At 42.3% G+C, this 27307-nt stretch overlaps 1 protein-coding gene across 1 annotated transcript in view; it reads left to right on the top strand.

Moving 5' to 3' along the window:
- Positions 1 to 27307, top strand: part of galnt9 (polypeptide N-acetylgalactosaminyltransferase 9) — a 106889-nt gene that overhangs the window by 57938 nt on the left and 21644 nt on the right. Inside the window, exon 6 of the mRNA XM_026186141.1 lies at positions 4101 to 4218. Within this exon, the coding sequence (XP_026041926.1) occupies positions 4101 to 4218 (118 nt within the window). The remainder of the gene's footprint in view (positions 1 to 4100; positions 4219 to 27307) is intronic.

Raw genomic sequence — 27307 nt, forward strand, 5'->3', positions numbered from 1 at the left:
AACTCGGTTCTGCTTCTATGCCCCATCTTTGTTTACTTTTTCCCACCGAGGCTTCTAGACTTCTGATTGGCCAACATTTCTGCACGGTTATGAATATATCGCCACCTGTTGCTTTGGCATGCTCCTAGCAGCGTTTTCCTTCATTTCTGCGTTTACGTGTGGACGGGATTATTTTTTAAAACGAAAACGGAAAATCTCCGTTTTCAAAAATACCCGTGTACGTGTGGACGTAGCCTAAATTGGTTGGTTGAAAACAACCAGGCCTGGTGTGGAAGTAAATACTGTACTAACCAAAATAATGCAGTGTAAGTCCAGGTCTCCCAGCATTACAATTCAAACACACTTCAGATCTGTTTAAATCCCATTGACAGGCATTCCAGTATGGAATTTAATACATTCAGTACTATTGGAATTCAGTTCAGTTCAATTATTTTCTATGTTATCAAAATAACAGTATTAATAAGGACCGGAGACGTGTGGAGCTTAGTTCTAAAGATTCGGGTTGAGGAGTCACAGCTTTCAGCCATCCTCCAGTGCCAAATAAGACATGGATGCAAAATAAGATGTGACCTTTTTTTCAGCATAAATTCAACAGAATTTTCTATGGCACACTTTAATAACTCATGTTTGCACAGTTCATTTAAATACTGTCCGCCCCAAATCTTGCTCTGTGAAAGGGAAACTCTGAAAAGACCAGCCACAGAAAGGCCTGTGTCCGCACCTTTTGGCCGTTATATTGACATGGCACCACTTACCAACAGCAGCGTTTTAGTGCCAAATGTTTTAGTCCAGCAGAGCCCATTAGAAAATCTGGGCAAATATAAATGATAATCATTCTGCAATAGCATAAGCATGAGCATTTAATAAGGACCAGAAATGGTTAGTAGAACAAAAGAGGAATGTCTGTTATTGGGTTTAAGGGATTGGATCATTTAGAATTGAGGGGCAGAGCGGATGACTGAACCAGGCCGTTAGCTGATATATTTCAAGGTTTCAGAGATAATAAAAAATAATTGCTTGGTCATCTATCAAACCATTTCCCAACTTTTTCATGAGTAAGATCTAATGCTCTTTTATTTAATTTTATTTGGTTTGTGCTTTTGGTTTTATTGCAGAAGTCATTAATTTTAATTAGATCCATATGAATAGTTTGTCATGTGTTGATTTTGCTTTTTGTTTCTTTAATTTAGGTGGTCAGGGAGCAGACTCGGTCTCTGTGGTGTTTTGGGGGCTTGACAGCTGAAGGGAAATTGCAGAGAAGCAACTCTACTTTGTGGTCTCATTACTTTATTTTAAAATTTAAAAATGAATACATTAATCATTATATTTATATGACAGATGCACCACGCAAAGTGGGATGGATGCTGTCCCTTTTAATCAGACCAGGTTTCCCTCGCTTGGTTTCTAATTACCAGTTTTAGCCCTCATCCTATTTCAAGCACTTTACCATAATCAGTGCCATAGTCAGTGTCATTCCAGTGGATACAAATGTTTTTCTTTCCTTCTTCATATATCATTCTTTGCCAGTTAAGACTCTGGTCTTAAGAATATGTTGGAATATATTGGCCTAATTAGCCTAATTTAATTGGATATTTAATGCCATTAAATACCATAAAAGGCCTGCTTGATAATGTTGCCACCAAACTTGGCAACAATTTACTATTTTCTTTATTCTTAACTTAAAAATACAAATATGCAGGACATCAATTTGAGGATGTTTGTTTCACAATATAAAATACACAGTGTGGAAAAATGCTAAACGTTCAATCGTGCAAGGATTTTATTTCATTATCAGATGCGTCCAGCTTAATACGGTGCTGAGAGTGTACTGAGGGAGAGAGACGTGTTTACCTTGCCAGGAAGCTTAATCTAAAGGGAGCACTCAAAGAGGTTTGCACAAAGTTTGCAGTACAGACAGGAAGGCCACTTGTCAAGGGAAGTGAAAGGATAGGATGAATCAGGCCGAGAGTGTGCAGGGTCTGTCTTTTTCATCTACACAGCCAGTAAAAAATGATGGCACTTGAAAGCCTGTCTGTCACCCCCTTATAATTTAAACAAGACTGTGTGTCAGGAAATAAAAGTATAGAACTCAGCAAGCGTGATTCATAAAAAAAGATAGACTTGTAATTGTTACTGCGAGAGTGTTTAACTAGAACTGCCAATCTGTGATCGCAAGCCAGTTTCACTTTTAAATTGGGTTTTCTTTATTGTGTTTGATTTTCAGCTATTTTAAATTAAAGTGACACAGCTCATGAGACGTATATACTGTGAATGTCAAGCTCTAAAGACATTTATGAAAAAAAACAAACAAACGGTGAAAGTGCTTTCTTGGCGATATATTGGTTCAGGGGGTTCGGAGCTCTGCGTCAATTTTTTATTTATCTACTGGTGCAGGATTTTCAAAGTAGCAGCCCATGGTTATATTTCAGTCAGCCTTTTATATGGGGTTTAAACCTAAAAGCACCTTTCTTTTTGGCTTGCACGCCATACAGCTTAATGCTCTCTTTTAATACAGTCCGTGAATCAAAATGCAGCTCTTGCAGCACTTTACAGTACTTCCTGTCTGTCAGACTGAAGTGGCTGACATTCGTGTGTGTGTGTGTGTGTGTGTGTGTGTGTGTGTGTGTGTGTGTGTGTGTGTGTGTGTGTGTGTGTGTGTGTGTGTGTGTGTGTGTGTGTGTGTGTGTGTGTAATACATGGTGAACTCACCTCAGGCATCATTTCAGATAGAAAATCCATGCTTTCATTGGTCACTTTAAAAAATAATGCTGTTCAAGACCCTGTATGACTATAGTGCTCTTAATGGGGCTTTGTTCTGAGCACTTTAGATGGGACCGATAATAGTGCTGAAAGTAGCCCTGTCAACTAAGTGGGACCGTTTCTTCTACTGAAGATGGAAAATCTTGCTTTTGTTAAAAAAAACATGCACCCTCTAAATGTTTTATATCAGCTAAATTTTGGTAGATGTTTTATTTTCATCTTTATATTGTATAATGTGTTTCATTTTGTTTTAATTATTATAGCAACCATTGATAGGTTTGTCTTACTACGCATGAAATTTATTTGCCAGAATGATTAAATAATTAGATAAACAAAATATACCATGAAGCTGTCACGTGGCTCTCATTTGGATCACTGGTGCCCAGAATTTTGGGCTGAAGTGGAGATTTCATGGCTGATAAAACAACTTACTCACCCCTGCTGGCATGTACTTCAGAGTGGCTGCTGCGGTGAGCTAGTAACTGCTTGTGCTCAATAACACACTAATATAGTTCTCCTGCACCTTTACCACTCTCCTCAGTAATACTGAGCAGTTGGGGTCTTTAAGCTTATAATTGTGGTCTTAAGGCTTGAAAAAATTCAGTTTTATTGCAGGGTATATAAGCTGTTCTTTTTCAGCACCTTTAGCAAAGGTGGTTAAACAACAGAGGCGCAGTCTTTGTGCTTAAAATTAAACTGAACTAGTGTCTGTTTGTTTTTTCATCTTTCTGGCATTTCCACACCTTCCCTCAGTCAATCAAGCCTCAGTCTTCTCCTCATTTAAAAAAGCAGTGTATAAAAGTTTTGGATCTTTGGTCATAATCTGGCTTTCTTTAAAGTTTTACTTAAAGTTCAGAGAACAGCAATTTGTCTGTGTCTTTGTCGAACATTAGGCACTGCTGTAGAAACCCTCTAAAAACTAACCTGCATGATGATCTGCTAGAGAAACGAGACCATCTTATATATTACAAAAAATCTTACACATTGCTCTTAAAAAAAGCCACACTAGAAAAGAGAACAATGAAAGGTTCACTGTTGGAGGACGCTGTTTCTTTCTCATCTCTTGTCTGCTGTAAGATTGGGCCTTAATGGAAACAGTCTTTCTATGCTATACAAAGACATGTACATGGAATATCTGCAACACACATTTATTTGAGGTTTAAAGTTTAGCTTTAAAACCCCACTTAAACCTGTCTGGGCATTTAATGTACATTAAGAAACCTTAAATTATTATTTTTTTGTTCTTGTTTGATCTTTTTAGCGGACTTAAAGAAAAAAGGTGGGTTTCATGCGGTTCAATTCCATTGACGCATGCTGTGTCTCTCACTCTGCCCGACTAGAACTCCAGCCATGATCGGCTGCTCTTTCGTGGTAGATCGGGAATACTTTGGTGAGATCGGTCTGCTGGATCCTGGCATGGAGGTCTACGGAGGTGAGAACATCGAGCTGGGCATGCGGGTAAGGACCACATTTTATTACCCAAGCTGCTGCTACAATGTAGACTTTTATAAACAGCCTTAAAGGTAGACTTTGTTTTGTCTCTTTAAACTAAATGAGAAGCCGCTGTGTTAAGAGAGAGATGAAACTTCTCAGAGAAAAGCTGCGAGAAAAGTTATGTTGTTAATGAGGCTTTCCTTCAAAGCTGCAGAGGTTTGTGTCTGAAGTTCTACACGAGGAAGGCCACACAAAGAGCCATAATTACAGAGCCAATATTTGAGGGAGTAATGCTTAGATGAACAGTCTTTGTTAGAATGATTTGTGAAATCTGTATTCAGACTTTGGAACAGCTTATGATCAAGTTTTCTTATGTTTCACAGCCGGAGGGATACAGCTTAAGAAACAAAACCCAGGGGCATCAACAGAAACCATGATTAAACTTTCCAAAGTTTTTTAGATGGGAGTGGAGGAGGGAAATAAAAAAATCCCCTTAATGCAAATCTTTAGCCAACCCAAAGGCTCTAAAGCTTGTATACAGAAAATGTAAATCTCTTTGGCTGCTGCTTTGAGTTGAATTTAACGCTTCATGTGAGCGAAGGGCTTGCTGAAGAATTGGTTAGCGTTTAAATTCAGAAAATGTTTCTCTCCAGCCAAGTGGAACCTTTCTGAATCGAGACGCTCTCCTTGGGCTTATTGCAATGAGAAATGCTTGAAAGATCCCACTCTTCATTTAACATCATGCCCACATACATTTCAAAATCTCGAGATTCCATCAACGACACCTCTGAAGTGTCGGCTGCCTTTGAAAGAGCACTTAAACAGAGGCTGGAGAATGTTTTCATGTTTGTGCAGTGCTTTATTGAAGACGTTTGTAGTTGCTGGTGATTATTTCAGAGCCTTCTATTATTCCACGTAGAGTGGCTTTTCCTGTTTATATAAATGGCATGATTCATTGCCGTCTGCACAATGATACAATGATCTGGCCTCTTCTGTCTTTAGCTCGTAGTTTTACCATTATTATGTAGTAATAACTCACTATTTACTATTATGTGCCAACCACTGACAGCCGCCCCCAAGCTTACAGAGTTTTCACTTTCAGCAGCCCTGCTTATATGCACCTAACAAACCATGCAGCTGTGTTAGACGATGTTCGTGGGGGAGATCAATTCAGCTACAGCAGCTAAATAAACCTAGAACAACTCTATTGAACTGTGTGATATAGTTTAACTGGCTCTGATACGCACCAGCTCCTCATTGTCTCTCTTTTCTCACTGAATATTTACTATCGCTTTTTTTCATTCATAAAGTGAGAAGAATAACCGTCTGTCTGCAAACAGAGTGCCATCACAAAGGCAATTACCTATCCTCCTGTTTGGCCTGTTTGTGTGTGGAAATGAAACACATGCCACGAAAAAACAGGCCATTCAGCTCACACACACAAGCCTGATGGGTCGACAGTCAGCAACTAGCTTCGTCCATTCATAATGTACAGCCTTTAATAGAATGGAGACGGGATCCCGGCAAGTGAGCCGCAGTTACTCCTCTTTGGCTACTGCGGCTCAGGCAGCTCATTGTAGTGCCGGTTGAAGAGCTGCCACTGGGATAGGTTTGATTGACAAGAACATGTTTAACAATTAGCCAGGGCAGCTCACAGGAGCCCAGGATCATCTGACTGCAGGAGCCTGATGAGAGGCAGGGTTCACATTCAAAGGTTATGGTATAGTTATCATCTAACGTGAGTTGTTCCTTTGTGTCTAAGAGGGATGCAAAGAATCTTTCGTAGGCAGAAGGGATGTGCAGGGGCTGATTAGGCTGCACATAGCAATGTGGTGCGGTGTCACTTTTGACAGGTAGACAACAGAATAAAACCGGGGAGGAGGGGTTTCTCACCGATGTGTTTGCTCAGGAGTGAAATCATTTATAAGCTAGGACCTGTAAATGAAGAGAGACAGCACAGGCAAATCACACTGATGAAAGATCACATAGAGTTCGTCTGCAGCCTCGTGATATCACTCTCTCGCTTACATAATCACAACAAATAAAGGAATGCATTAAATGCGTTTGTGCTGAATGATTTTTTTTTTTTTTAATCTTCCAGAGAATCTTTCATTGCCCTTGTAAATAATTGCAGATGGCATGTTTGAACTTACCACAAGGCCCCTTTTGCAAACAGAGAAAAATGCTTTGGGACAGTAACGGTGAATTCTGCCAGAAGTGTCAATATGAATTTATCTTGCAATGTGTCTCCCACACCTGCTTCACTGAGTCTTTGCTGATATAGAGCCCCAGTAGACCTGGACACTGCCTTTCATTTTTCAAATTCCTATGTGATACTGTGATACTCACTTCGCAAATATAATACTACACAAAATCTACCAGGGGTCACTCCTCCAGCTGCCGTCCCTGCTTTTTCCACTGAAACAGGGGAAAAAGGAAACCTTTTGAAATGTGGCAATTATGCTTATGCTAATTCTTTCACCACATTAAAGCAAGAGGAAAATAGAAAACCGAGTCCACAAATGCTAGCAGCTCAGGTTTCATTACTTCTCTTTGTAAATAATAAATATAAATAAGAAAGGTCTGTGCAGATTCTTAGTCATGCAGGTGTGAGTATTCTCAAGCACTTGAAATGAAGGCAGCTGGGCTTCTTTTTGGTTTTAGGCTATATAAGTGTTGGACTTCCATCAATTTCTGTAAATAAATGTCTGGCACTTCTGGGAATGAAAGGATTAAGGTGTTAATTTGACATAATTCAAGCACTGGGAGTAATATATAAACATGTTGTGCCCTATAAGTTTATGAAGCTGGGAAACTCATCAAATTCAGCAAACTCTGCAGGCAGATCTATAGTTTCTGCTAGCTTCATGCAGCTGCCCGCAGCTCATTTTTGCTGCCTAAACGCACTGTGTACTCTGTGTTCACACAGTGCTAAATGCATTTAGTAAAAGACTTGTGCCATGCTAAACTAAAACTGCTACATTCAGTCATGCCCTTCCCTTCACATCCTAATCTAACAAAGTCAGTCTGGCATACCATTTTATGACTTGCAGAAATTTAATTCGTAAACATTTTTGCCCGCCAAACTATGATGGCAACCATGTTTCTGCCAGAAAAAGTCTAGAGTCTAGATGGGTTTACCCACACAATATGCCCATGAGCTTACATTGCCATCAGGAAGCCATCCAAGCTGCTTCATGAAATCTGTCTCATTTTCATAACAGTCTAATCAATCAGTCCAAGAACCTTGTGAAGTGTGATCTCATGGGGTGGCCTGCTTGTCTTGATGACATTTATTAAACTCACCAGGAACTCCTTTCAGGAGTAATGAACCAAAAAATAATCTTTTTTTTTCCTTCTTTGAAGCCCCATCTCCATACCCACCTGGGCTGGGCCTCAAGGCATCTGCTCATAATCTCTCTGTAGTGAGGAGAATTGAGCTAATTAAAGTGTAGCAGTACCAGCAGCTAGACAGGAATGGGACATAATTACACTTCACTTGGTTCTTTCTGCATCCCAAGCAGAGTTATTATGGTGGGATCAAAGTATAGCATGTAACAGTCCAGTATGTATTATATTGGTTTTAGATCAGTGCATTTTTTAATCCCATGCATTTACAATGTGACACTACATAACAGGTTAGACCTGTTGCCCGGTTTGTTGTAATAACTGTCAAATTTAGATAAGCACTTGATGGACGTTTGAACATGAAGTGTGATGTCATCAAGGTTAGTTTGTTAGCCCAATATGTGAAAGGCATCTGAGTTTAGGACTCACAAAAGTCTTGAGTCACACCTCCCTACTTTTATTTTGTCAGACTTTCTTGCTTTTTTTTTTTTATGTTCTTCAGCTGTAGCTGTAGTATTTTGAAGGTAGCCATACCAAATACTGATTTCTAGCTCATTAGAATTGTAGGATTTTGCCTCGAGCACTACATTTTCATACACGTTTGCACATTTCAATAAATCTCTATTTACCATTTTCCCAACAAAATATATAGAAAAAAGGGGTTGCTCAAGATAGTTGCACAATACTGAAGATTAAGTGAGTCCTAAACTCGGGTCCCTTTCACATATTAGGCTAACAAACTAACCTTGATGACATCACACCTCATGTTTAAACTTCCATCAAAGTTTTTTGGATTTTAGCTTCTAGCTTGGGCAGCACGGTGGCGCGGTGATTAGTGTGGCGAGACGAGGTTGGGATATAAAGTAAATACTCTTTGCAGTTTTAAAAAGACAACGCCACCCTGGGAATTTCACCCAGAGAATACTGAAAGTAACACTAAATCACCAGAAAGGCACTTAGGTTCGCTATACTCAGTCCAGAGACGAGGTTCAATGATCAACAAATTCACAATTTATTAATAATTATTTAAAACACCATATAAAAGCACAATCATAAATATTCAAATATGCTTAAAAAGGTATTCAGAGCTGAGGCTTACCAGTGGAGGGGCAGGGATGCCACACACAAACTAAAGAAAGAAAACACACCCAAAACACAAGTGCAGCACACTATCACACACACTCACACTAATAAACTAAACAAGGCAGGTGTGTACACTCAAGGGATCCCACCACCAAGGCACCCTAGTCTCCTCCACGTCGGCACTCCGCATCTGAATAAAAGAAACAAAGAAAATGTTAATATATTACAACAAACTAATGTGTAGCACCGGGGGATAACCCAACTGCAGGACCACACTGGTGATCCACAGCTAGAAAAAGGGCCTCCCACCAGTGGTGTAACAAAAATCCAAACTACAAATCAAAAGCAATAAAACAACATACAATCTGAATAAAACTCTAAAATCTGGAGCAAACGGAATCGCCGTACTGCTCCAACTTGCCGTCCACACGACGATAAGTTAACAGTCAATCAATATGCACGCCAGCTGACTCCGATAACCGGCATGCATATGGCCGTTGTCCACGCCGACGTCCACTGTAAAAGCTGACAGCAGCAGGGAAGAATTCTCACAACGGGAACAGACGGTAAAAGCACAGCAAGGCAAAACAGCAGCACTTCAGTTCGCGTAGCTTGGCGCAAAACTAAGGCCCACACTTCCTGCGAAACATAATAAATAATTACTATAAAAGAACAATAGAGCGTAACAAAAGTTGGTTACGTACCAAGTAAGCCGGGTCACAGAATGTAAGCAGAATAGCTCAGAGGAGGCTTCTATAGCTACGACCAGCCGCGATGGAGGCTTCAGAAGAATAACCCACAAACGATCTCTACCACACCGAGGAAGTCAGGTGACCAAAAAGGAGATCACAGGCAAGCGATGCAGAGACACTCAAATGGCCACTATTTATACCAGCGCCCCCTAATGGGCCAGGCTGAAAGTGGGTTGGACTGAGGGATAACATTCATCCTGCCACATTCTACCCCTCCTTCTTGCATCGTCGCCCCGACGATGAATTACAAAGACACCCAGATTAGTCCCAAGGCCTAAAAAATGCAGAGACAGCATGTACCCTAGGCTCAGAAATAGAGTTAGCAGCCCCTTGTGCCACCTCCCCTGTTGGTCTTGGGAGATGATGGATGTTTGAATGCTGGCCAGCTGTGGACCGGGTTGTTTTTCGCACCACCACATTTCTTGTATCAGAACTCGTAGAGGGAGCAGGAAGAGAGCTAGATGGAACTGGTGCTACACTCGGAGTAACTGTACAAGTGGCTGGAACATCGGAAGTTCGGTCTTCTGGTGGGAGCAACAACTCAGGGCTACTTGGAATCACTGCCACTGGGCTGTAAGATGGTGAAACATTTACTTGAGGAGCTCCTATGCTCAGGAATAACAGGTCACTGTCACATGATGAGTCATGTCCTGGTTCTGGGGAGGATATTTCTGGGCCATGTGAGCTACTGCTTGGAGCAGGCCCTTCTGATGGTGTAGCTGCCGTTACCACAGCCTTCAACAAGGTACGATGAACATGCTTCACACTGCTGGGATCATCTGCAGGTGCAATGGTATATACTGCCCCACCTCCTTTAGGTGCCTTCAGGATTCTATATACCACGGGTTTCCATCGATCTTGGATTTTACATCTCCCTCTTCCACTCAGATCGCGCAGGAACACCAACTGGCCATTGTTCAATGGTGCCTCTTTCACCTTTTTATCATGGTGCCTCTTTCTGCGGTCGGCAGCCAATTGCAATCGTTCCTTGGCTCCTTCATGTACAACCTGTAGCCGGGCTTGATGCTCCTGAATCCACTCGTGCACATCTCCACTGATGGGGTCCGGTACTCTGCCCAACAGAAAGTCCACTGGCAACCTGGGTTCTTGCCCAAACATCAATAAGAATGGGGTTTCCCCAGTAGCCTGATGGGGAGTGGTATTATAACAGTAGAGTAACTGGGGCAAACATACATTCCAGTCTCTTTTTCTGGATACTGGCAGGGTCCGCAACAAATTGTGCAAAGTCCTATTAAAACGTTCACACTGACCATTTCCAGCCGGATGATAAGGAGTAGTGTGGGACTTCTCGATACCATAAAACCTGCAGAGCTGCTGGATCAGGGAGCTTTCAAAGTTACGACCCTGATCGGAATGGATACGCGCTGGTACACCAAACTTCGAAAACCACTCAGTCACGAGAACCTGGGCCACTGTAGCCGCACATTGGTCACGAGTGGGGACAGCCAATGTATACTTGCTGAAAACATCGGTCATCACCAAAACGTTCTCCAGCCCATTCCGGGAAGGTTCGAGCAAGGTGTAATCAATGGCCAAGATTTCATTTGGTCGAGAAGCCAACAAATGTCCCATGAAACTTTGAGCTGCTGGTTGGGTGTCTTTTGCAACTTGGCAACGTTCGCATCTCTGACACCAACGAGCTACCTCAGCAGACATACCTGGCCAGTAGCACCGTGAGCGGAGAAGCGCTAGGGTCCTTTCCACACCTTGATGGCCATGCTCCTGATGAACATGAGTCAACACCTGCTCAATTAGTGCACTAGGCAGCAAAAGCTGAAGTACCACCTCGGCACCGTCAGGGCGATGAACCTGACGATACAGAACTCCTTCCCTTTCAATCAGACGATCCCATTGTCGTAGCAGCACCAGAGCAAGTGGAGCCAGCTGCTGCCGCTCCTCAAAGCTGGGTCGCTGCTTCCGTCTCCAGAACACCAAGATCTCCTTTGTCACTGGGTCGACCTGTTGGAGGGCATGAAGATCAGGAGTAGTGAGATGGGGCAAAACCGTAATGGCAGCTTGTGATACCTCAGCTGGTCCCAGCCGCAAGGCTTGTTGAAGAGGTCCAGGCAAGGCTGTACCAGGAACCATGGCTTTAATCTCCTGAGGATCAGGTGGATGCTGGCGAGATAAAGCGTCTGCATTCTTATTACTCCTTCCTGACCTGTACTTTAAGTCAAAGTCAAACGAAGCGAGCTGAGCTGCCCAGCGCTGTTCAGTAGCCCCAAGTTTAGCAGAAGACAAGTGACTAAGAGGATTGTTGTCGGTGTAAACAATACACTTGTGGCCCAACAAGTACTCTCTAAATTTCTCAGTCATGGCCCACTTAAGTGCCAAAAACTCCAGCTTCATTGAGCTATAATTTAGCATATTGCGCTCAGGGGGCCTCAAACCCCGACTGGCATAGGCTATTGGCCTCACTTTACCTCCCTGCTCCTGGGAAAGCACTGCCCCTAGGCCGGCATGGCTGGCATCCACTTCTAAAATAAAAGGCAAAGAGAAATCTGCATAAGCGAGCACTGGTGCTGTTGTCAGTTTAGTCTTTAATGCCTCAAAACTTTGAGCACACTCTGCAGTCCAGTTCTCCACGACACCATGCTCTGACCTCTTCTTTGATTTTCTGCCTCCCCACTCTGCCACCAGTCTATGCAGAGGTGCCGCCAACTTGGCAAAACCCTCCACAAAACGGCGATAATAGCTGGCAAACCCAAGGAAGGAGCGTAGTTCCGAAACAGTCTTAGGAGGCTGCCAGTTAGCCACCACTTCCACCTTGCTAGGGTCCGTAGAGACACCTTGATCGGAGATGACATGGCCTAGGTAGCGAACCTCCCGCTGGAAAAAGGCACATTTGGCAAGCTTGGCTTTTAAACCTTCCTGCTGAAGCCGACCTAGCACCACATCCAGCCGCTCAAGATGTTGCTGTACTGTTGATGAAAAGATTACAATGTCATCAAGATAGAGAAGCAGAGACTGGCACTGTTGATCACCGAAAAGGCGTTGCATTAGTCTCTGGAAGGTGCTAGGGGCATTACAGAGCCCAAATGGCATTCGGTTCCACTCAAATAGGCCGAAAGGAGTACAGAAGGCAGTCTTGGGCCTATCCTCTTCCGTAACTGGGACCTGATTATAGCCACTTGCTAAATCCATGGTGGAAAACCAACGGGCACCAGTCAGCGCATCTAAGGATTCTTCAATGCGCGGCAGGGGGAATGCATCTTTCCTCGTCTTGTTGTTCAGTTGCCGATAATCAACACACATGCGCGGGCTGCCATCCTTCTTCTTAACGAGCACAATGGGAGAAGCATAGGGGCTGCTACTCTCTCTAATCACCTCGGCCCCTAACAACTGGTTAATATGCTCTTTCACAACCTCGTACTCTGAAGGGGGGATGCGCCTATAACGCTGCCGCACGGGGATATCGTCTAAGACTGGAATGTCATGGGAGATCAAGTTAGTGCAACCCAAATCAGTGTCATGAGCAGAAAAGACAGAGCTGTATTTCTTAAGGAGAGACCTCACCTGTCCCTGTTCCTCTGCTGACAGTTTAGACAAATCAATCCCTTCCATCTGATCCTGCACAGTAGGAGTGGCGGTGTGAGATGCCATTGTGGCTACGTTAGGGAGTACTTCTGTCACACCAGCGGGCAAACTGACCACATGAACATCTTCCAGGGTCCCTATAACGGTCCTAGGGTAAAGCAAGACCGCCGAAGTCCCTACATTAACAACTGGTATGTATGCAGTACCTCGAACCACTCGAACCAATGCAGGGGACGCTAAAAGTCCAGCCGGCAAGTTAACATCAGTAGGTTCAAATAACACAGTGGCACCTGAATATTGCTCAGAACAGGTGGCGGCCACTACTTTCATTACACCACCCGGAATGCTACATGCTCGCTTACCCCTCACTCTCACATGGCCAGACAAATCCAGTGGGGCTCTTATACTAACGTCATGGCACTCTTGCAGTGCCTGCACAAGGGGTTTAGGGACCTCTGTGGCAAAGCCCAAACTAAACAATGCTTCACCGTGTTGCCCAAAAAGCTCGTGGTAACACTTCCGAATGACATTCATCCCCAATACACCCGGAACCGTGGAAGGTCCTGCACCTGGAGGATCTTTAACGATCAGCACGCCACACTGTGGAAGGAACTTGTCACAGAGCTCTACACTTAGCTCGATGTAGCCAAGGTAAGGGATGGACAACCCATTAGCCGCTTTAAGCTGCAACCAATGACAAGCTTGGAGACGCTCTTGACCCCAGGACTCAAAATGCTGGCGGAAAAAACTTTCAGTAATGGTAGAGACCATGGACCCTGTATCAACCAAACAAGGTACTTTTATACCGCCCATGTCCACATCTATATGAGGACAGGATGAAATTAATTTCGAGACTGCCTCTGGACCATTAGAAACAACCCTTGAGCCAATAGACACCCCACCCGAACTGTGGCTCGGCAATACGGAGGGTGCTAGTTTTCCGAAGCCGTATTTAAAGGAGAGTGCCTGCGATTATGCAGAGGGGCCTGCGGAGGAGGCCGGGAACGAGGAACGCGTTCCCCATCACACTCCCGAGCAACATGTCCAGGTTGCTGACAACGACGGCATATAATGGAGTCGCCCCGTCCTGAGCGAGGCATTCGATGGGGGCCCTGCAATCGAGCAATGCTCTGAGTGAGCTGATTAAGTTGCTCCCGCTGGCGCTTTAACAATTCCTTCATCTCGCTCATCTCAGACAAATGGGTAGACTGAGCTATTCCTGAGGGACCGCTATGGACCCCATACTGAATGCCATAAACAGAAGGGACAGAACTGCTTCTATGCCTAACGCCACTAGGCAACCCTTCACGTTCCCACCTAATAGCTTCCCCTCTAATCTCCAGCAATGTCAGTGTTGGCTGCCTCCTTACTAGCTGCTTTAACTCCCGCCGCAAGGTACTATCTAAGACCTGTTCAACAAATTGATCTCTTAATAAAACGTCAGCATTGGGCATGCCATTGGGGGCACTCGATTTAACTTTCTCCATAAGACCCAAGAGAGCGAGGGAAAACTCTTGCAGTGTCTCACTTTCCTGCTGTTTTCTAGAGAAGAAAGCTTCCTGCAATGCTACATAGGAGTCTGAACAGCCATAAAGTTCGTGCAATATAGTAATTATCTTAGCAGGATCAGTCCTCTCTGCACTAGAGCGATATTTAATCTCCTCACGTGCTTCTCCTTCTAGGTGGTCAAACAGGAAAAATGCTTTATCAGCCAAAGACAAATGACGTGCTCTAGCACAACCTTCTATTTCCTCCAACCATTCATTCAACCCTATACCTGATTTTCCTCTAAACATAGGGCACTTTCTGTCACGGGGCACAAAAACTAGTCTCTCTGCTACAGAGACACCAGCCGTTGGGGGGTTAACAGATGATGCAGTTGAAGTAGAAGGTGTAGCACTAGTACCTGACCCATCAGCCCTCTCCTGACGCAGCCTCTCATTGTCTGCTTTCAGCTGCGCGATCAAGTCCCTGAGTTCCTGTAACTCTTCCTCCATCTCTGTAACACAGCTGTGAAATCCCACACCAAAGTAGCTGCTGCTTTGCCTTTATTCTGTACAAAATAATATAAAAAAACAATTTACGTTACACCAAACAAAAAAAGAAGAACACACGTCTCTGTTTTAAAGAGTATATCCTGTCGACAACAACGCCAAGTTTGTGGCGAGACGAGGTTGGGATATAAAGTAAATACTCTTTGCAGTTTTAAAAAGACAACGCCACCCTGGGAATTTCACCCAGAGAATACTGAAAGTAACACTAAATCACCAGAAAGGCACTTAGGTTCGCTATACTCAGTCCAGAGACGAGGTTCAATGATCAACAAATTCACAATTTATTAATAATTATTTAAAACACCATATAAAAGCACAATCATAAATATTCAAATATGCTTAAAAAGGTATTCAGAGCTGAGGCTTACCAGTGGAGGGGCAGGGATGCCACACACAAACTAAAGAAAGAAAACACACCCAAAACACAAGTGCAGCACACTATCACACACACTCACACTAATAAACTAAACAAGGCAGGTGTGTACACTCAAGGGATCCCACCACCAAGGCACCCTAGTCTCCTCCACGTCGGCACTCCGCATCTGAATAAAAGAAACAAAGAAAATGTTAATATATTACAACAAACTAATGTGTAGCACCGGGGGATAACCCAACTGCAGGACCACACTGGTGATCCACAGCTAGAAAAAGGGCCTCCCACCAGTGGTGTAACAAAAATCCAAACTACAAATCAAAAGCAATAAAACAACATACAATCTGAATAAAACTCTAAAATCTGGAGCAAACGGAATCGCCGTACTGCTCCAACTTGCCGTCCACACGACGATAAGTTAACAGTCAATCAATATGCACGCCAGCTGACTCCGATAACCGGCATGCATATGGCCGTTGTCCACGCCGACGTCCACTGTAAAAGCTGACAGCAGCAGGGAAGAATTCTCACAACGGGAACAGACGGTAAAAGCACAGCAAGGCAAAACAGCAGCACTTCAGTTCGCGTAGCTTGGCGCAAAACTAAGGCCCACACTTCCTGCGAAACATAATAAATAATTACTATAAAAGAACAATAGAAGGCAGAGAGCGTAACAAAAGTTGGTTACGTACCAAGTAAGCCGGGTCACAGAATGTAAGCAGAATAGCTCAGAGGAGGCTTCTATAGCTACGACCAGCCGCGATGGAGGCTTCAGAAGAATAACCCACAAACGATCTCTACCACACCGAGGAAGTCAGGTGACCAAAAAGGAGATCACAGGCAAGCGATGCAGAGACACTCAAATGGCCACTATTTATACCAGCGCCCCCTAATGGGCCAGGCTGAAAGTGGGTTGGACTGAGGGATAACATTCATCCTGCCACATTCGCACTGTTGCCCACAGCCCGAGGCATTCCTGAGTTTGATTCCACCATCTGTGTGGAGTTTGCATGTTCTTCCCGTGTTTGTGTCTGTTCTCTCCGGGTACTCTGGTTTCCTTTCACAGTCCAAAGACATGCAGTTAGTGGGATTAGGCTAACTGGTCATTCTAAATTGCCCATGAGTATGAGTGCAGCTGGTTGTCGTCTCTATGTGTTAGACTGACAACTAATGGATGGAAAGCTTCTAACTTTTAAAAACTTTTAAGTGGCAGGTGACACAGTAACTGTGCAATCATACAGCATTTTAAAATAGCTAGCTAGCATTTAGATGAAGCAGCGCTAGTTTCAGTGCAAGAAACAGCGTTGATGTCAGCTGCAGGTTGCTTATTAACGCCTGCTCATGTTCTGAGGCTGTCAAACAAGCTGAGGTCAGAAAAGTAGATAGATGGATAGAATTTTATTTCAAACATGCAAATATAACTGAAATAACAAGAGAAAAAACAAAAACAGAACTTAGAAAACATCAAGTTTTCATGTATATATGTACGTCTACAGAATGTGTGTGCTCAAAAAGGAGTAGGATGAAGTTTACACTTCTCCTGTTCCTAATCCCTTATTTCAAATTTCATTACTTACAAATCCACATTCAGAATTCACTATTCACAAGTGTCACTAAAAGTCACTTTCAGCATTATGACCCTGCATAGCTGCAAATTTTAAGCACTGTGCATTGTTATTACAAACTCAAATGTCTGAAATACAATATTTCTCAAGTAAAACCTTTAGACAGATAATGTACTTTTGTCTTTCGCTATTTTGCTAATAATTGATTTCTTTAACACAACTCACTGTTTTAAAATCTGTTATTCATTACAAGGTGACAGTGGCATCCACCTCTAAGTTGTAGCTGTTAATAAATCTACAGATTGATCCTTTGGGCTTATCCCTTCGTTTTGCTTCCACAGAAGCATATTAAACAGAATGTGCATGTGTAATACATTCATATTTTGAGCAACAACTCTGATAATCAGACGATAAACCCAGCAGCTCAGCTAGTGCTTTGCATCTTATGCCACCCACCACTTTTTTCCAGATGGTGGCTTTGTTTAATGAAAGCAAACAGTGCCCCCACCCACCCAAAAAACAAAAAAAAACAAAAACAAAAACAAAGAAAATATAAATTCAAGATAAACCAGTAAGCATTACTTCAGGTGGTACTATAACAGGTGCAGCCTCGTAGCAGTTGGTGGATGCAGTCAGATGTTGCTTTCAGTTTATTGTGAGAACATCTGCCACACTGATACAAATATGAAGCCTGGACAATTTAACACAGTTGATCAACCTCACAAGCCATCTGGATTTGAAGATACAAATGGATTCAAAGGAAGGCGACAGCCTCCGGATGTGTTTGTTTGTAAAGGATATGATGACTGTACACATGGATTCTCATCGGTTGATTTTTCCATCTAACAATACGTTGTGTTTCACATGTGAGAGAATATTTGTATTAAATAGTTTCTTTCCCTTCGAGGGCAGAAATTCTCATGCTACATTTTGTTTCCCTGAAAGTTATCATCATACTGTCTATCTAATTATTATGAATGAAGACAGGGCTGTTAGAGTCATCCGGTTGCTGTGTGCTGTCGACTTTCTCAAAGAATCTAATAATGCGATGTTAATAAAGAGCTTCATCCGGCATCTGTACCAGGATTACAATACTAAATGTTAATCGCATTTGTGGTTTCGGTGACCTATCATGGGCAGCTCTGAGAAACCCACAGCAAGCTACCTTTTACATAAAGCCACCCTCTCTGGCTTTTAACACATGTCACACTAGGAATTATCTTCATTTAGCATTCAGGGATATTCAGATCACACACAGAATATATCTTCACTATTCCCCGTGACCGACTCAGACTCCTCCTCCAGGCTGCAGCCCTCCGCAGCGGAAAGCAGTCACCTTGAGAAAGGACAGAAATGTCGTTATGAGCCGTAGCCATCTGTGGACACCAGCCATTCTGGCAGCTTCCAAATCAACATCATGCTCATGTCCATCAAACGGCAAATGACAGTGGGCGCTCACCATATGTGAGCCCTTTCCAACAAAGTGAGTCATTCCAAAGATGAGAACAAATCTAATGCCTCCGAGGGATTCTCATGTTACACTTTTGCAAGTAGAAGGAGATAAATGTGGGGGATTACTGGACAAATGCCATAATGAGGAATGCTTTATTGGACAAAGCATCGCATAGTGTCCAATATGGTTGTCCCATATGGTGGCGCGTTTTCACACCGAAATAAACACAATTTGCGGCGATGTTTATGCTGAATTCTTTTTTTAACAGTTTAAGAACTTGTTTTCTTCCACTGTCTCTTGTCTCTTCAGTGACCAGTGTTGACTAAGGTATCCTTTACTATAACCGTGCGTTGTTTTATCACCTTGTCAAAGGCGTGATTCATTCTCTCGCCACAACATGTGAGAAACTATCTGCTCTCCATCGATAAAACCAACGTGAAAGCAACAGTACCACTGGATATTGATCAAGCATTTGTCTTTTTTAAATCCTGCATTATTCAGGGGCTGAATCAATCTGTTGGGGCTTAATGGACTCGGGTTTACTTACTTCATGGTTCATTACTGTATGTTCCAGCCCGAGTCCATCTATGGGAGAAAAGACAAATGAGAATAGATGCGGCAGTAAAAGTTACAAGACCCAGATCGAGGATTGTTTCAGAGGAACTACCCCAGCTATTGAAGGACTTATTGCGACCATATGGCAAAGCAGAGAGCTTCTGCGTATGCTTTTTCGTGCTGACATTATTATACGTGATTTGGATTTATGCATCGACATGTTTGGTGCATGCATAATTTAAGATTTATATTGCCTTCTTGTCTCCTCGTGTCTTATAGATCCAGACTGTGTCCATAATTTACACCACAATAGAGTGTATGTTTGAGAACATATGTTATGTTTGGCATTTAACGATGACATCGAGCATACTCCTCTGCTTCAAGTGGCTTTGGAAAAATTACTTGGCTTCCTGGGCATGAGCGTACCTCAGAGAGTTGCCACTTTGGCGTTCAGAGCCAGAGGGATAAGTAATTAGACAGGCCCTGTCAGCTTACTTATTATCCCTGTGAATCATAAACTTCATTAAAAACCTCCTTCAGTAGTGACTGCAGATACCCCCACCCTAATTTGAACACATTTTGACAAGGTAATTAAGATTATTTCACAAGATTTGTGCATTTCGCATCCTCCCACCATTGAAGACAATCGAATTATATAGAGAGGTATCCAAATGCTCTCTCCGTGGACAGCATCATCACCAGAAAACAACAACAGCAACACTTGACAGGCAGATTGGCTCATCCCATTCATTATCTCAGCATTAGCTAATCTGTTCACGTAATTGCTTGTGTTAGATGTCTAAGACTCTTGCTGAAAACTTGAAATGATCTGACAAGGCCAAAGCATTTGACGAGCACTTGCGCACACTGATTTGGCCGCAGCAGCAAATCAGCCGGCATATCAAAGAGGAAGGGCAGCAACTGGGTGGAATTAGCTTTTGACAGGCGTAGTTAAAAGGGCCTACGCGTCTGTCTGTCTCTCCATCAACAGCCTCCATTTTATGGATGCGCAGGCACGATGCCCAGCGATGGCACTGTCACCTCACAGCAAAAAAAGTTCTTGCTGATGGGCTGTGGACTCTGCGTGTATTTTCTCTAAATGACATGCATGTAAGACTGATCGGTGATTAAAAACTGGGAGTTGTCTGGAGACAAGCTGCTCACCCATCCTCTCTGACCCTAGTCGGGCAGTTTATCACACTAATAGAGATTTTTTTAAAAAGAACAGCAAATACTTATTAATGTAGAGGTTCCTATGAGTGCCTGAAAATAAATCAAAGTATAAAGTTGGCATGTATGTGCTGCACTACTTTGTGACTGTGAGCTTCTTGAACGACCAAAATATACTGTGATAAATATACTTCCTGTTAAGTGGATTTTTCTGACCTCTGGGGAGCTACAGCATTTCCAGTTGTTTTGTGCTAAATGACGCTAAGAGCTGCTGTGGATACTTCATAAATATGACACTAGTCATATGGCCAGTGACAGATCTAAAAGATTTTACATGGGAGAGCAAAATGGGGGCGAGAAGTCTAGGCAGGGTGGCACATACCTCTTCAGTGAAGTATGTGAAAATCCCATATATGTTAATGGAGTCAACAACATATAAACAAAAACACTTTAAAACTATTTATTGTATCATTATCTCTTCTAAGAAAACAAAGACGGTTTTTAGGTATAAAGTTCCCGGCTCTAAAGCAGGGGGGCAGTTGCCCCCCTTGCCCCCCTGTAGATCCGCCCCTGCTTGTGGCTTAAATGAGGTATTGATTTTCTCATGTAATTCTCTGCAAGTAATTAAGTGAAACTTTCTGTGAGTCTCCTATTAATTAACCTGAATTACTTTTTAAAAACTAATACAGATGAAAGTTCACTCAAGTTGCAACACATCAGTAAAATTTGAAGAGCATTCAATAATGGCTCGAGGGTGTGGCTTCACGCCAGGTAAGGCACAGGGAATGAATATAGGTATACTTTGCTTGGTGCTCAGATTTCAGTCTTTCAAAAGTATCCGCTGCTCAAGGAAAAAACTTATTACACATTGTTCACTGCTATTTTGAATACTTGTCAACCTTTTAAATAAATTTCATTTTGTAAAAATGGGAATTTATCATTTCTGCTAATTAGCCGCTGCTGTAGTCGGTCCCAGAGAGCTGTCAAAGTTACACATGCTGCTCTGCTGATGGAGTTTGATATGTTATGAATAACTTAACACACATTTAACTCTTCAAATATGGATTTGAAATTGAAGCGTGCTGCTTTATTCAGTGAGATCATTTTAAGTTACAATTCATGAGAGAAATATTGGACTAGTGTGAAGAGAGCAAAGCATGTCGTGCTGTTGTGAGTACTATGTTCGCTGCTAGATTTCTGTTATCTGAGGATAACAGGGTGTTGGTACTTGAAACTGCTTTCTGGTCTGGAAATTAGCATTGGTTTGAATTAACACCGGAGCTATAGACGAATGAGTGACAAATTACAGGAAAAGCCACCCATTGTGTTCTATGCTTCCAATCTTGGCCCTCACTCAGTAGAGCTCTACTGGATGTATAGAACAACAGTCTTCCGAACATATTCCCCCATTCTTGTTTTGATGATGGTAGCAGAGAGCACTGTGTAACATGTTGGTCCAAAATCTCCCACAGTTATTCAGTTGGGTTGAGATGTGCTGATTGTGAAGACGTGAGCATGTCTTCATACTGACCAAACTCCTCAGTAAACCCTCATGCCCTATTGATCAGGGAAGTAGTCTCCTGAAAGAGACTACTCCCAAACAGATAGAAATGTTTCTTCATAGAATGAAAGTGATCACTCAGAACAGTGTTGTATTGATTTGCAGTGGCCCCTTACCCTTAGAGGATAAGTGAACCCAAACAGAAATAGCAGCTCCGCAGGGGTCAAAGGTTTCGATTTTTTTCTATAATTTGAAACCTGTTTAAATAAGGGAAATGGTGTTGCTGTGTGTTGCTGTTTTGCCTTCATATGACAGAAAACTACATCATAGAAAATCCCTTGATATTTTAAAATCTTAATGTCAGTCATTAGAAAAGTTGTAAATATACCGTCTGGTCTGCCAGCACCCTCAATCAGCATTTCTTTGAAATAGGTGGGACTTTTTGCAATAATATACTACAAAAAGACTTCCCTTGGGTTTTGACTGAGAGTGTTTCTGTTGAGAATATAGACATGTAAAATTCCCCAGATGCTACTGAGTGCTTGAGTGCTTGCAACTTACTTCCCCAAGAGGTTACAGAATGCAATTTCACAGCTTTCTTCTGAGGTATTGGTAAAAAAAATTTCCACATGAAGTTCAAAGAATTTCCATGACAAAGGTCGGCAAAAGAATCCATCCCACATTTCTGAGGATGAATACAATTCTTTGTCTAAAATGCGCTGGCACTGGAGCCTTTTGTGCAGACTGCAGGGATTAAAGGCCTGTATACTTTTTTTAACCACGCCATGTATCAGTTTATCTTCCCCTGCCCTCTAAGAGAGAGGAAAATAACACTTAAATGTCAAAGTAGAATCGTCAATTAACCTATTAAGTGACCTCTAAAGGAGTTAAATTTCCTCTAAGATTAAAATAAAAGTGTATACCTCTGGGTCATTTATTAAGTGGTAAGAGACATGAAAATGCTGTTTATGAATACTTGTCACACAGATAGATAGATAGATAGATAGATAGATAGATAGATAGATAGATAGATAGATAGATAGATAGATAGATAGATAGATAGATAGATAGATAGATAGATAGATAGATAGATAGATAGATAGATAGGATGGTATAGTATAAAGTCTGGATGACCTCAGTACATCCTTTCATCATCTAATACTGGACGGTAGCTTGGAGAGTTGTAATGGGCAGACAGACACAAAGTGGTGAAACCACCTTTGTGGTGCTTTGCCGCTACAGTCCAGGAGCAGATTGGTCTCATCACACCCATTTTTAAGATCTTGATCTCAACTACACATCTGTAATAGCCTATGTTTGTAGCTTGCAGATTTCTGATACAATTTCACTGACAAAAAGTCTGCACATACAGGACATTGCAAAACTTTTGAACGGCTCATTTCTTTTCCCATCATTTTGCTTTCAAGGAGCCAGACGTTCTTATAATCTTTAAAGCAGTTTTGCCAATAATTCTCTTCAAGCTTTCTGAATCTCTTTCAGTGTTTTTATTAAACCACTGGCTGCTTTTTAACTCATTTAACTCATTTTCTGTCCAGTCCTTGTGCCTGACCATTTTGAGAGGATTACTTTGGGGGTTTTTTTAAGCCACTGAACACTGATCTATACATAGAAGGGCACCTAACATGAGGGATGAACCAGTGCTGTGTCTGCGCATAGACAGTTTAGAAAAGAACCAAGTTTAGATTGTGTCTTCAACCACTTTGTTACTAATTCTCAAGGCAGGGAAACGAGGAGAAATGAGTTATGAGTTATGTGAAATTACACAAGAACTGAACTGAAACTCAGTGGCAGCAGGTTTTGTGAAGTGATGAATCAGAAATTGATGGAATGTCATGGTCCTGCGGCCATGACTCAGTGACTTTGTGTTTATGTTCTTTATTGTTATTACTTTCATTATTATTCTTGGGCTGTTTTGGGATGGTTTGTGTTTGGGATTTTAGACACTGGGTTCTGGGTTTGTGCTCCCTCTATTGGTCCCTGGTGTTAGTGTTCCCCTGTCTCGTCAGGTTAATCAGGTCCAGCTGTTTCCCCCACCTGTGTGTGATTTCCCAGTGTCTCTTTGTGTACTTATAGTGTGTGTTTTCCTCTGCTCCTCGTCGCGTCGTCTGTGTTCATACCCGGTGAATTTCCCTGCGTGCTCTCCCTGCTGTTCTCCCTTCATGTTCAGGTTTGCCACTCCTTTGTGTAGTTTCTCCCAGTTTAGTTCGTCCTTAGTTCTGTTTGCCATCTCCACTTTATGTTCAGTATTGTCAATAAATCACCCTTCACGTCTGAAATAGTGCTGCGTTTGAGTCCTCCTTCCACTCTTCACACGGCCGCTGCCCCGAGCCGTGACATGGAAATACAAACACATAGAAAAACACACAATGGAAGACTATTTATGGATTGGCCTCCCCAGAGCCCTTAACATTATTGAAGCAGTGTGGGATCGTCTTGACAATGATCTGAATAAAAGGCACCCAGCATCCAAATAAGAGCTTTGAATGTCCTTGAGGAAGCCTGGAGAACTATCCCTGAAGACTTTACATTACATGACAAAGAAGATTCAGGCTGTGTTGAAGAATTAAGGTGGTCATAGCAAATATCCTTTGCAAGCTTGTTCGAACTGTACAAACTTATTTTTTGCGTTACATACTGTTTTTCCGTATATGTTTTAATCAGTTGCTGCACCTTTTTGCCATGCTCCTTGCAAGATACAAATAAACAGTACTGTGTAAAAACCTTCAAGACTGATGTCAAACACGCACACACAAACAGGTAACCTCAGGACAAAAAAAACCCACCAAAGCCATTTTGTCACAGCTGGTAAATAAAAAACAACATATAATTAGAGTTGCTTTTGAAAAATGCATGTTATATGAAAAATATACATGTTAAGTTTGTTGTTGTTGTTGTCATGTTATACTGCGTGATGCATCTTAATCCATAAGATTCACAGATCTTCTGGTGTTGATGTGATTTTGTGAGAGACTAACAACTGGGATTTAAGATAAATGTTAAATGCTGATGGGAGCGCAAACTCAGCTCGGATGTGTGCTCAAGTACAGATGATAAATTCATGTGTGTGCAAAATCTGAACGCAGCAGTCACTGCAGGATGCCAGACTGTTCGTTTTTTTTTTTAATTGTTGCTTTCCCACAAACCAAGTTTTGATAGTGGAAATATTTCACGTACACTGAGCATGCAAAGAGTTCCCAAAATTTTCCTTTATCACAAGTCACCACACTATAGCTGAGAGGAATATTACATATACACAGCCACCTGAACGTAAAGGGATGAGCTCTTATAAAAGTTTATTTCCAGTTCTCAGCTGCCAGTGTAGTTTTTATTATCTTCAGCTCCATATGGAGGAGGAAAAAAAATCACAAGGTTGGTCAGAATTAGGCAGGTAGGCTGGATTATATCGCTTTGCAATGTGACACCTTAAGCAAGAGCCCGTTTTTCTTTTCTTAACTTGTGAATTGGTCTTAAAGTTCCTGTTCAATACCACCTCTAGCAACGTGCCTCCAAAGTGTCAATAATCTGATGGGTGTGACTTTCCAAAGAAAGAAACCATTAACTAAAGCATTGATTTTAAGGGTACTACACCAAGTACGTGAGCATGTACATGTCGAGTGTATAGGACGATAAACGGCAAATGCGATACATTTGTAAACTAGTGAAAAGGGCCAAAAATGTACACATAGAAAAAGATCAGGCTCCAAGCAGATTGTGAGCATTTGAGCTATCAGCATTTCTTGTCCTAATGAGCATTTCAAAAAGCACCTCGTGCAGGATTTTGGCCTCCAAGTCAGTTCCGAGTGCTGGGGAGGGCATCTCCGTCCGTTTTGCTGCCTGGAATCTTAAATGCATCTAAATAGGACATGATGCATGATGCATAATTTCATTGAATGTATATCAAGGAGAAACTCTGTGAAAAATGTCACAGTAGAAGAAGAAGAATTTGTGTGTTTGTGTGGCTAAAAATGACATCATGGTATATCTTGTTTTCCAAATCAATGCAAAACTGGCAGAGCTCAAGAGTTCCATCTAAATATCACATTTAAAAACTGATATTTCCTCAAACCTGCCGGTAAATGTTTTCGTCATGCACCGAGAATAGCTGAGAAACACGGAGATGAACCCCTATGGACCCGCGAGCTAGTGCTACACTCATTTGGGCAATCCCGAGGCTTCTGTTTGCTACTGCAGGATAATTCTCCTCCCTGTCTGTCAAACACGTTAGCTGTCAAGCTGGATGTGACATAATATAAAGTCTGCATGACCCCGGCACATTCTTTCATCATCTTAGGCTGAATTCTCAGCCGCACGCTTGCTCTCTCTCCCTGCACTGCTCTCCATTTTGACCAGTGATGGAGAAAAAGTCTGATGGCTAATGTCATTTTTGCAGTTTCTGGAAAAGTCAGCGGCTATTTTCAAACGGCTTAGAGGCAGTAGTGTATTCCAGAAGAAGTACTTGTTGGATGGGTCACACGGTGATCGTCCAGGTGTGAGGAGCCGAGAAATGAAGCGGGGTTTTTAACTTTCTCTCTCTTGCTCGCTTTATTCCTTTTTTCTCTCCACACAGTGACACAATTCTTATTATGTTCGAGTGTCCAAACAACCATGAATGTTATCCCCATTTTTAAAGAAGTCAGCCCAAATATCTACACTCTCTTTAGAAGCTCAGCTTTATCTAGGTTATCTCAGATGTGTAAACCTAGAGACAACAAAAGCTTTTTGAGGGGAGTGCTTTTAAAATCGAACTCACTTTACAAGAGTGCTACAAAAGTATGGAAGTTCTACGGAATTTGGAGCAAGCCCCCAAATCACGTGCCTGTTTGGTAGACTCGAGAGGGACTGAAATGGCTGATCAAAAGACCTGTTTTATTTCCAGCATCCATACATTTTGTATGTGGTTTGCATATTGCTGCCTACACTGTTTAAGTCACATGTCTATTACCCGGTCTGGTTGAGCGGCCATGCAGAACACGTATGATATGTTAGCCCTCAAAACAACCTTGGGGAATCAGCTGAGCCTGGTAGTCTGAAGCCAAATCACTTGGGCACAGGTGGTTTGGGTATATGCCAATGAGCAGCACTGGAACTTACTCTGAATTTGAATTGGCCGCAATGTTTAGTTTCCGTTCTGACTGGTACAAATGTTGATCAGGTCCCTTACAAAGAAACACCAATCTAGCCACACCGATGCTGCTGCATTTTGTAATGAAAATATATGAAATGATTTATTACAGCAGCAGAATTTGGCATCAGACTACAAGTTCATCACTCCCCCTCTGAATGTGATGCATATACTGTGGAAACTGGGGATGAGTAGCTATCCTCTACTGGGTGATGCTGTTGTCGGTGAGTGTGTGAAACAGCAGTCAGCTATGCAGGCCATGTAAGGGGTAAGAAATGGGAAGTGTTACAGCTTAAACAGCCAAATTTTCAGGGTGTGTTCGGCATATTACGTGAAGAGAGTAAGGCATGTTAATTGTGTATGACACAGCACCGCTTGAGCTCTCTGATTGAAGTAGCTCGCAGCCTCCATTTAAAGCAAGTGCTCAGTTCCAAACTCTGTCTACATGTCCACCATCAGCCTCCATGCACTGCATTTTCCTGGTGTATTGACTGTATTGTTTAATGGCACTGATAGAAGCCTGTTTATGGCTGTTAATAGCTTTTATGCTCTTTATGG

Source organism: Astatotilapia calliptera, chromosome 12 (genome assembly GCF_900246225.1).
Source record: "Astatotilapia calliptera chromosome 12, fAstCal1.2, whole genome shotgun sequence".
NCBI classification, from domain to species: Eukaryota; Metazoa; Chordata; class Actinopteri; order Cichliformes; family Cichlidae; genus Astatotilapia; species Astatotilapia calliptera.